The following is a 12,152-nucleotide window of genomic DNA, read 5'->3' as shown; positions in this document are numbered from 1 at the left end:
AAAAGAGGGGTACAATTCCCATCACCAGAGCTCCGTATCCCATCCCCTCTCTTGATAGCTTTCCTATCTTTAACTGTGGGAGTATGGACCCATGACCATTATGGGGTGCAGAAGGTGGAAGGTCTGGCTTCTATAATTGCTTCCCTGCTGAAGATGGGTGTTGGCAGATCAATCCATACTCCCAGCCTGTCTCTCTCTTTTCCTAGTGGGGCAGTGCTCTGAGGAAGCGGGACTCCAGGACACATTGGTAGCATCTGGAACCTGGTGGCCCATGCAAGACCAAAGCCCTGATTGGTCAGGTTTTCTCTAGTGTGTGTTCTTAGCTACGTGCACCACTGCCTGGCCCCTACAGGAAATTTTTATATAGAAAAACAGACACTCACCCTATTATTTGCAGACTCATACATATCCCCTTCCACTTTCCGGGCATATGCAACTAGGTTTTCCATCCGCCTGTCTTTTAAAGCAGCAGGATCCGGAGTAGGAAATATGGCTTGAACACTAGTGAATAGAAAATCCATCACTACTATAACATGTTCAGTTAATTAAAGCAACATATAATACTTTAAACCTTTTCCTGATCAGTATTTACTCATTTTTAGGAAACAAATACATTTAGTGAAGTGGCAGCCTAGTTAGGCAGTTCACTTGGGAGGGTAACTGCCATGCACATGACCTAGTTTTGAGCCTCTAGTAATATCACATGGGACTCCTGGGAGTATTACAATGCTAGAAGCAGCACTGGTATTGTGATGCTGCTCTCATTTTCTGATTGAAAAAGTTGGACCAGAGTGGTAAAGCCAAGAGGCAGGGGAAAGTGGGATGTTGGGAGTTGGGTGGTAGCGCAGCGGGGTAAGTGCATGTGGCGCAAAGCACAAGGACTAATGTAAGGATCCCGGTTCGAGCCCTCAGCTGCCCACCTGCAGAGGAGTCACTTCACAAGCAGTAGTCTTTCTTTCTCTCCCCCTCTCTGTCTTCCCCTCCTCTCTCCTTTTCTCTCTGTCCTATTTAACAATGAAGACAGACAACAATAACTACAATAAACAGCAAGGGCAACAAAAAGGGAATATAAAAAAAAAAAGAAGGAAAGAAAGAAAGTGGGATGTATCTAATATACTGGCCAAAAGATATTTGTTTTCTTGTAGTAAAAAGGATTTTCCTGAAAAGGGTATGCATGAATCCATAAAGGCTTAGACCTCTAATAAAACCCTTCTCTCTTCCAAAACTGGTTACTTCCATCATAGCATAATCATAAGCCCTTTCGAAGGCCTCTCTAGGACCATGCCCTCACTATAAAGTAGCAATGGTTCGGACTGCTTACTTTCTGAAGGGAGGCTGGGTCAGTCTACTCTGCCACTCAAGAATCACTGGTCCTAAAAGTGAGTGCAGCCTAGAATGTTCCCAACTGTGACCATGGACTGTAGGGCTCAGACTGACAGGGACTCAGAGGTTATACAGGCTCCTGTGCTAAAAAAAATATACACAGGTCCTGGGTCAGATTGAGGTGGTAAACAGTTAATTGTATATATATATACTCTCTTCAAGTTTGTGAGCTACTTTCTGCTCTAATCTAACTTTCTGTTTTTATTCTCAACTCTGATTACATCTTCCCAGACAATATTTTTAGTCTATCTCCATCTTAGCTACGAAACTAAAGCAAAAATTACTGGAGTTATGGGCTCCTAGAAACATACCTAAATAGACTTCCTACCTTCTTTTTTTTTTTTAAGTTTATTTTATTTTTTTTTATTTATTTTTTAATTTTTCCCTTTTGTTGCCTTTGTTGTTTACCATTGCTGTTACTGTTGTTGTTATTGCTGTCCCTGTTGGATAGGACAGAGAGAAACAGAGAGAGGAGGGGAAGAGAGAGAGGAGGGAGAAAAGACAGACACCTCCAGACCCGCTTCACTGCTGGTGAAGCGAACCCCTTGCAGGTTGGGAGCCAGAGGCTCAAACCGGGATCCTGATGCCGGTCCGTGTACTTTGTGCCATGTGCACTTAACCTGCTGCGCCATCACATAGCTCCTGATTTCCTAGTTTCTTTCTTTTCTTTTAAGATTTTTTAATATTTATTTTATTTATTTATTCCCTTTTGTTGCCCTTGTTGTTTTATTGTTGTAGTTATTGTTGTTGTCGTTGTTGGATAGGACAGAGAGAAATGGAGAGAGGGAGGGGAAGACAGAGAGGAGGAGAGAAAGACAGACACCTGCAGACCTGCTTCACCGCCTGTGAAGCGACTCCCCTGCAGGTGGGGAGCCGGGGTTGGAACAGGGATCCTTATGCCGGTCCTTGTGCTTTGCGCCACCTGCGCTTAGCCCGCTGCGCTACCGCCCGACTCCCTCTTTTCTTTTTAAAAGATTTTATTTATTAATGAGAAAGGTAGGAGGAGTGAGAAAGAACCAGATATCACTCTGGCACATGTGCTGCCGGAGATCGAATTCAGGACCTCCTGCTTGAGAGTCCAAAGCTTTATCACTGCACCACCTCCCGGACCACACGATTTCCTAGTTTCTTTTCTTTTCTTTTTTTTTTAACTTTTTAAAATAAATTATCTTTATTTATTTATTGGATAGAGACAGGCAGAAATTGAGAGGGAAGGGAGGAGATCAAGAGGGAGAGAGACAGACACCTGCAGCCCTGCTTCACCACTTTTTGAAGCTTCCCCCCTGCAGGTGGGGAACAGGAGCTTGAACCTGGGTCCTTGTGCACTGTAACATGTGCACTTAGCCAAGTGTGCCACTGCCTGGCCCCTATTTCCTAGTTTCTTAGAACCCTAAGATCACTATTCTTACTTACTCTGTTCCTGCTGTTTGGTTTCTTTTTATTAAACATTTCGTCATGCTTTATATCTATCACTGCCTTTCTTTTTTCCCCTCCAGGTTTATGGCTGGGGCTCTGGTGCCTGCACTTCGAACCCACTGCTCCTGGAGGCCATTTTCCCCATTTTGTTGCTCTTGTTGTTATTATTACCATTGCTGTTGTTGGATAGGACAGAGAGAAATGGAGAGATGAGGGGAAGACAGAGGGGAAGAGAAAGACAGACACCTGCAGACCTGCTTCACTGCTTGTGAAGCGACTCCCCTGCAGGTGGGGAGCCGGGGCTCTAACTGGGATTCTTGGTCCTTGTGCTTCATACCATGTGTGCTTAACCCGCTGCACTACTGCTTGGCCCCCTTTCATTGCCTGTTGGCCACCAAGTTGCAGATGCTACTATTACTCCATTCTGACTTCAAACAAAATTATCTCTTCCAAACCCTATTGCATGTGCAAGTATAAGCTTTGTAATCAGTGCACATTACAGTTTACCACTCTTAATACTTTCTCTGCCTCTTGCATGAGACAAGAACTCTTTAAATGAGATAACACGAGGCAAAGAGCCTGACATGTCAACTTTGTACAAACAGTGCAGAAATATTTCACAAACTATTGATATGTGCACTTTTGAAGGATTACATCACCCTACCACATTCAACTAGTAAACACAGTAAAAGATTTACCAGAAAGAATAGAAAATAAAATTTCACTGTCACAAACTAATGGGAATAATCCAAGTTTTTCTTTTAAAATACATTTTTTCCAAAGGCAAGAACTCTAAAAAGAATGATTTTTAACTAACATAATGAATAGTTTGCATATTTTTAAAGTTGGAAAACTGTTAGAATTGTAAGGCAATTACATAAGCCGAAGTGTACGATAGTACCAACAGCCAGCCAGGCTTTACAAAAAAAAAAAAAAAAAAAAAAAATCAGTACTGTTCCTCTTGTTGGTTACGTGCCTGGCAGATTGGAAGTATGTTGACATGAAAACTCTTTATGAATAAGGCAGGCCTACAATCTTACAGTTTGTGAACAAGATGATTTCGAAGATCCTGAGTAATATCTTCATGCCACTGTTTCCGAACTCCAGTACTGGATGGCTGAGCCGCTGTTGGCATAGGACCCAAGGAGGCCACACTGGCATTTTCATTCAACATTGGGCTTAAAAGGAGCCATGAAATAATTTTAGTAAAAGTGGGAGCAGGACAGAAGTCAGTGTTGACAGAAATGAGTCTAATATACAATGATAAATCACTTAACATACATAAGTCTGGAGGTAGTAAAAAGATGTTACTCCTTATGTGAAGGAAAGTTAATTCACATTATCTCTGTGTGGAGGGGAAGATGAAATTTTGTGTTTAGAAGAAAAAGCACTATGTTGTAAGACTAAGCTGTAACTTTCTAGATAGTTTATTTTAGTGGATCCACTGGGCAATGGGCTTGCAAGTTGCAATTTTCAAGTTCCTACTGTATTTGGGAAAAGAGCAGCTTATCTTAAGAGTTTCTTTCAAAGAAGTCCACAAAAGTGTGGAGTACAGACTCAAATACACTATCTGTCATCAAATTAATCAATCACACCTTCAAATCATGGATGTAAAGAACTTAAATTCTAGGGCAGGCGAGATAACATAATGATTATGCAAAAGGATTTCATGTCTGTGGCTCTGTAGCCCCAGGTTCAACCCCCCACACCAGTGTAGGCCAGAGAGTTAAAGCAGTGCTCTGGTCTCTCTCTGCATCTTTCTCATTAAACTACTAATAACAGTAATTCCAATAAGTACTGCAAATGAGACACAGGGCACAAACAAAAGGAATACTTACTTTTGAGAATTTATAGTTGAATGGAGCATTGAATCAGAAAGAAGATTTGATGTTTGAACACCAACACCTCCATTTACTCCCATAGGACTAGCATCTAGGTCAAAACAGAGTAAATCATAAGGAAATCAATATTCAAAGTGATAAATAACCACCATAAACAATGCCATGGGATGAAAACTCAGAAAAAAATATGACCAGAAATACTACTTTAGTGCCATACTCCAAACTCAGTCAATTTCTGCTTTGCGTTTCTACTTCTTTTTTTTTTTTTTTACATGCATAACATTCCCCAGATTCCCATTTAACAATACAACCCCCACTATTTCATTCATCATTGGTGGCACCAAAGTAAGAAAGCAGAAGTACACTAGAGTTTGCAGTGAGTACCTCCCTAACACTTCCTCTCCACTATTCCAAGTTTTGGGTCCATGATTGCTCAACAGTTTGTTTGGCTTTGTATGTTAACTCTCTTTTCAGTCACCAGGTTCCAGGTGTCATCAGGATGCCAGCCAGGCTTCCCTGGACTGAAGACCCCACCAATGTGTCCTGGAGCTCAGCTTCCCCAGAGACCCACCCTACTAGGGAAAGAGAGAGGCAGACTGGGAGTATGGACCGACCAGTCAACGCCCATGTTCAGCGGGGAAGCAATTACAGAAGCCAGACCTTCTACCTTCTGCAACCCTCAATGACCCTGGGTCCATGCTCCCAGAGGGATAGAGAATGGGAAAGCTACTGGGGAGGGGGTGGGATATGGAGATTGGGTGGTGGGAATTGTGTGGAGTTGTACCCCTCCTACCCTATGGTTTTGTTAATTAATCCTTTCTTAAATTTAAAAAAAAAAAAAAAAGAAAGAAAAAAAAAATGAGCCCAGAGTTTGCTCAGATATATTGTGCATAAGAGAGCTCCTGAGTTCATTTCCCAGTGTCAAATAAAAAAAAAAAAAAGAAATATTACTTTATGTAAAAATTTAAAAAGGAATTTATGTATGAAATTATCAAGACTTAAAAGTTTCAGATTACCATGTATTGGGGAAGCTTTTCTAACCAAAATTCACAGGCACAGACACATACACATAGGAGAGGGGAGATACTATTTGGGAATTAGTATTTAGTGATAACGGGTTTCTCAGATTTTGTCTTATGAGTAAATATATATAAACATGGTAGACATAAATTAATGGTAAACAAAGAAAAAAATCAGGAACAAGCGGGAAATGGACAATATGCATAGGTTTCACAGGCAGGCGGCTGTCACAAGGACACAGGGAATCTAAGTAACAAGACTCCAGTAAGAAGAGACTAAGTGAAGGGAAAGGAGACACAGAGTTTAGGATGAACACTGTTCTTAATGACTTCTTCAGAGTGGCTTGAATAGCTGTATATGCACAGACTGATTCTTCAATTAATAATTTTAATTGGTGCTCTGGTATTTTATTCTCATTTATTTAAAAAAAACCCAATTTATATGCAATTCTATTAATGTAACCATTAAGGTAGCTTAGTTAAAAACAAAGGAAACGTCCCAATAAAATGCAGATAGCCAGTCAGATTTGTAAATATTTATATATTTATAGGATAGTCCTACACTCTACCTGCTGAGCCATTCTCCTGGCTCTATAAAACAATGTTTACTGAAGAAACATGCTGTTGTTTCTTTCATCGTGCTTCCTAAATAGGCTAAACTTTGCTTCTGCATCAGGACCACTGTGAAATGCAGTTGTTAGAAGTACCCCTTTCCCGCGGTAACAGATGTTAAGAGTAAGAAAAGTAGTTATAACTACAATGAGTATATAATAACTGTATACAGTAGGCTTTGGTTAGACTGCAACTCTAGTAATATTCTTTGTTATCATTAAAATTATAAAATTCCTAGTAAAACCCCCTACAAACTGTAACTGTAGAAGCATTAAAGAATCAGTTAAAACACCCAAAGAAAACAGTTATAGTTAAATCCCACTGGGTTCAAACATCACCCCAAAGTGTAAATTGTTTGGTCATGACTGATAAGTTGCTTTAACAGTTTTGATGTCTGGCAACCTGAGAGGTGGCACAGTGGATAAGCATTGGATTCTCCAATATGAAGGCTCAAGTTTCATCTCTAGCACATACTGTGCCAGAGTGATGTTCTACCCACTCTCCTGCCCACTCTTTCATGAATAATAAATCTGGGAGGGGGGGCTACAGGTGTGGGGGTTGAGAAATCAACCTGGGAGAACTTTCTCCTTACTATGTTAGAGGCTCTAGGTTTGAGGTCTAATACCATGTGAGATTACCACAGCCCTGGAAAGTACCAACGATGGTAGAGCAGTATCTACTCCTTTTTCTCTCTTAAAACAAATCTTTTGGCGTGAAGTAAAAACAACATCATAAAATACAAGAATAACTTGGGGGGGGCAAAGAAAACAGAAATATCTAGGAAAAACAGAGGCAGAGTTTGTGTTTAGTCTTTTGAATTAAGAAAAAGTCTAGCTCCCAGTTCCAGGAGAAGCATATAATTTAAAGGAAAAACATAAGAGTATACAGCTTGTCTCAGAATGAGAAAAACTGTACACATGAGAGTAAAAAATTTTTTAAAGAGTACACAACTTATAGAAAGGAAGGACAGGCAGGAAGTAGGTTTTCCAAGAGATACTTTCTTAAAATCTCCTCGCGTAGTGCTGAGAAAATTATATGACCCAGTCATGGTGATTCGACTCTGCTATTCATTTCCTTTATTTATTATCTAGGATTTAGGGAGCAATAAAAAGGAAATAAAGGCTGACAGATAGCTTACTTGGATAGTTTGCTGTTTTGTACATACATAGCCCAGGTGGGAGCCCAGTCCCCTATAACTATAGAGAAAGTGCTCTGATATCTCCCTCTCTTAGTCTCTCTCTCTCTTTTTTTTTCTTAGAGGAGAATGGGGAGGGGGGAGAGAGACACACACAGAGAGAACCGAATCTATTTCACCAGTTTTATTTATATTTCCCAGTCTCTTTCTGTGGGACAAAGCTGGCCTGGTGTAGTAAAGCCCTAGTGATAACAACCTCTTTCCACACACCACCTCCCCTAAAGAAGGGAGGGGAAGAGCAACTTTCATATGACAAAAGCACATATCAAGCATATTATTATTATTTTTTTCCCCTCCAGGGTTATTACTGGGCTCTGTGCCTGCACCATGAATCCACCACTCCTGGAGGCCATTTTTCCCCCTTTTGTTGCCCTTGCTGTTGTAGCCTCGTTGTGGTTATTATTATTACCATTGTTGATGTTCGTTGTTGGATAGGACAGAGAGAAATGAAGAGAGGAGGGGAAGACAGAGAGGAGGAGAGAAAGACAGACACCTGCAGACCTGCTTCACCGCCTGTGAAGCGATTCCCCTGCAGGTGGGGAGCCAGGGGCTCGAACCGGGATCCTTAAGCCGGTACTTGCGCTTTGCGCCACATGTGCTTAACCCACTGCGCCACCGCCCGACCCCAAGCATATTATCTTTTACTAGGTTTGGGTATATAAGGAAAAATAGCAGCGTGAGAGGTGGTGCAATGGCTAGGGCGCTGAACTTATAAGCATGAAGCCAAATGCACCAGAGTGATGCTATGGCCCTAGTTTGTATTTATAAATAAATAAAAATCAATTTTAAGGCAAAACATCTCCAAAAGTAGGCCTTTGCCTATTTGGTTTGTGCCTGAACAAAAGATGTTTTTTATATGCTGAGAATATATTTTCTTATACTATTTTTCTAGGTAGAATTACAAAAGAAATATTTGAGGTATTCCAGAAGTTTGAGCTTACAATAATTATTCCTAAAAAGGAAGCAGTAGGGGCTGGAGAGACAGCATAATGGTTATGCAAAGGATTTTAATACCTGAGGTTTTGAGGTCCGAGGTTCAATCCATAGCATCACCATCAGCCAGAGCTGAGCAGTGCTATAGTCTCTTGTCTTTCAGTTTCTTTCTCTATCTCTCATTCATTAAAAAAATAAACAGTGGTCCGGGAGGTGGCGCAGTGATAAAGCTTTGGACTCTCTAGCATGAGGTCCTGAGTTTGATCCCCAGCAGCACATGTGCCAGAGTGATGTTTGATTCTTTCTCTCTCCTCCTATCTTTCTCATTAATAAATAAAGTCTTTAAAAATAAATAAATAGGAGGCTAGGCAGTAGTGCAGGGGGTTAAGTGCATATAGCATGAAGTGCAAGGACCAGTGTAAAGATCCCAGTTCAAGCCTCTGGCTCTCCACCTGTAGGGGATCGCTTCACAAGCAGTGTGAAGCAGGTGTCTATCTTTTGCTCTCCCTCTCTGTCTTCTGCTCCTCTCTCGATTTCTCTCTGTCCTATCCAACAATGACAATAACAATAACAACAACAAGGGCAACAAAAATGGGAAAAAATGCCCCCCAGGAGCAGTGGGTTCGAAGTGCAGGTACCAGAGCCCCAGTGATAACCCTGGAGGTAAAAAATAAAAAAAGTAAGTAAGTAAAATATTAAAAAAATAATTTTGGGGTGAGGGCTTTTAGGTCCTGGTATATGACAGTGGAGGAAGACCCGGCCTGGGGGATGATTGTGTCTTGAAGAAAACAGAAAGTTTACACATATACTAATAACTGTTTACTATAAACCATTAATCCCAATTTTAAAAAAGTACTGGCTGAACAAGGCAATAAAAATTTAATTTTAACTCTAATCCTTTGGTAACGAAACACTAGAAAAGGGAAATGAAGAAATCCTCAGAAGGGAACTTTCAAGTAACTGCAGGTATATAAGAAATGAAAACGTACAAGTAAGAGGAGACAAAGGTTAGAAAGAACGTTTACTTGGTAAGGTGTGAGACTTGCTCCACTGTGAGTTGCCCATATTCAAGACTCAACAACACACAGGAAATGTCGGGGGAGGGGGGAACCTCCAACCATGTGGTATCTCTTCCCTACCTGCATGACAATACAGTCCAGAGTGGTAAAATCATGCATGTGTGAAGCCCTGGCTCAAAGGAAAAAAGAAAGAACTAAATCTTCAAATAGAAAATAGCCAATAATAAAAATGAGTGCAAGCCAGAGGCAGACAAACAAACTAGACAAAGACACGAAAATTCAAGAAAGATGCAAGCTGCATAACATGAGGGAAAAGAGAGTGGGGTGAGGGAGAGAAAAGGTAATCTTAAATCAAAGAAGGAAAAAAAAAAAACAGGGAAAAAAGGGGGGGATGAAATCCTCAGCTCTCTCTTCTCCATTTCTTTGTTGTTGGTAAAACCGACAACTATGTACAACTTATGTATGTATATCTTAAAACATTTTTAGTTTATATTTATTTATTTTTAAAAATTATCTGTATTTATTTATTGAATACAGACAGCCAAAAATCGAGAGGGAATGGGGTGACAGAGAGGGAGAGAGACAGATGGACACCTGCAACTCTGCTTCACTGCTCATGAAGGTTTCCCCCTACAGTTGGGGACCAGGGACTTGAACCCGGGTCCTTGTGTGCTGTAACATGTGTGCTTAACCAGGTGTGCTACTGCCCGGCCCCACATTTATTTATTTTTCAGAATACTCCAGCTTCCTCCCTTGCCATAAGGGATGTGGATGCTTGAACATAGGTCATATATATGGGAGTGTAGGCACTCTACTTGACAGAGCTCATTTCTTTCTCATATTTAAATATTTTTAAAAAAATTTTATTTACTCATTCCCTTTTTGTTGCCCTTGTTCTATTGTTGTAGTTATTACTGTTGTTCTTGATGTCATCGAACATTATAATAAAAGGTAATACAGTTGCATATGGCGCAAAGTGCAAGGACTAGTGTAAGGATCCCAGTTCAAGCCCTAGCTCCCCACCTGCAGGGGGGTCGCTTCACAAGCGGTGAAGCAGGTCTGCAGGTATCTATCTTTCTCTCCCCGAATTACCCTTCTCTCTCCATTTCTCTCTGTCCTATCCAACAATGACAGCAGTAAGAACAATGACAACAGTATCAACAACAGTAAACAAGGGTAACAAAAGGGAAAAATAGCCTCCAGGAGCAGTGGCTTTGTAGTGTAGGCACCAAGCCCCAGCAATAACTCTGGAGGAAAAAAAAAAAAAAAAGGCAATACAGTAAGTCCTGGACTAAGTATCTAATTATTTTAATGACACACACACAAACATACACACCAGAGTACTGCTCAGTTCTAGCTTATGGTGGTGCTGGGGATTGAATCTGGGACCTTGGAGTACCAGGCATAAAAGTCGTCTGCATAAATATTATGCTGTCTAACTGCTTAACAACAAAAGGATCAATTGTTGGTCAAATCTACCTTTTAAAAATCAGATGAACCTAGAGTGAAGAATTACAAAAGCCTTATTAAATGCTCACTCATTCCCCTCTCAGCTATATCATAGGAAGAGGTTTGGCAAATAGTTTATTCAATAAACTATACTTGGAAATCTTTATTACAATGACAACTGCTCAGTTTTGGCATAAGGTAGGGATGGGACTGGACTTCTGGTTTCCAGTATGTTGGGCATCCAAGATGGTGCTCTAATAGGCCAAGTTACCTCCTTGGTCTTCTTAAAGAAGTAAAACAAAAACAAAACAAAACATACAGAAAGATGCACACAACAAGACAATAATAAACAAACCCTGCATATTATAGCACTCACAGAGAATCAGCATCACATCTATCACTAGAGAACACAAACTTACTCAGGTTGCTCATGGGCCTCATGCCTTGGGGAGACTGCCCAGACTGCTGATTCTGTTGGTTCTTTGCTTGTACCTGGGGCTGTGTCGGCATCTGGTTGACTTGATAGGGAAGCCCAAGAGCTGCATAGGCTCTTTCTATAGAGCTGGGATCAATCTGACTAACAGTGCTTAAGCTGGGGGTAGACTGCTGACCCACTCCTAGAGAGCTAGTATTTCCAAGTCCAACTGGTGCTCCTGTTAGAATTGCTAGGAAACAAAAAGAAATGATAACACATTAAACATAATGAAAAAAAGACATCTTTTTTTTTAGCTGTAAAGATTAGCATGTTTCAATGACTTTTAAAAAACTGTAAATGTGATTATGAAACATCTCAGCACGTACATCTTGCTTTCAATTATTTCCTTAAAAGGCTTACCCTTCCCCACTTTTTCTGTCAATAAGGTTTATAGCTATGGCTCAAAGACTATACTTCTCAGCTCCTGAAAGTCACCCCACTTTACCCCTATTTTCTCTGTTAAGAGAGAAATAAAAAGGGAAGATGGAGAGAGAGAGATGGAGAAGGGAGGGGGGGAACAGAGTGAGTGAGTGACACCTGTAGCTCTGCTGCACTGCTTGTGAAGCTTACCCCTGAATGTGGGAATTGGGTGTTTATGATGGACTTAAAAATAAATAAGGGGGCTGGGTTGTGGGGCATCTGGTTGAGTGCACATGCTATAATGCTCAAGGACCCAATTTAAAGCCACCAGTCCCCACCTGCAGGGGGGAAGCTTCCCAAGTGAAGCAGGGCTGCAACTGTCTCTCTCTCCCTCTCTGTAACCACTTTCCTCTATTCTGGCTATCTCTATTCAATAAATAATAAAGATAA

General features: G+C 40.8%; 1 protein-coding gene across 1 annotated transcript in view; it reads right to left on the bottom strand.

The window, feature by feature from the left end:
- Positions 1 to 12,152, bottom strand: part of EP300 (E1A binding protein p300) — a 108,766-nt gene that overhangs the window by 56,467 nt on the left and 40,147 nt on the right. Inside the window, exons 6-9 of the mRNA XM_007523412.3 lie at positions 11,287 to 11,532; positions 4,638 to 4,731; positions 3,840 to 3,977; positions 384 to 501 (exon numbers count right to left, since the gene is read on the bottom strand). Coding sequence (XP_007523474.1) covers positions 384 to 501; positions 3,840 to 3,977; positions 4,638 to 4,731; positions 11,287 to 11,532 — 596 coding nt within the window. The remainder of the gene's footprint in view (positions 1 to 383; positions 502 to 3,839; positions 3,978 to 4,637; positions 4,732 to 11,286; positions 11,533 to 12,152) is intronic.

This window comes from Erinaceus europaeus, chromosome 4 (assembly GCF_950295315.1).
Source record: "Erinaceus europaeus chromosome 4, mEriEur2.1, whole genome shotgun sequence".
In the NCBI taxonomy this organism is placed as follows: Eukaryota; Metazoa; Chordata; class Mammalia; order Eulipotyphla; family Erinaceidae; genus Erinaceus; species Erinaceus europaeus.
This window is presented reverse-complemented; position numbering and strand designations above follow the sequence as displayed.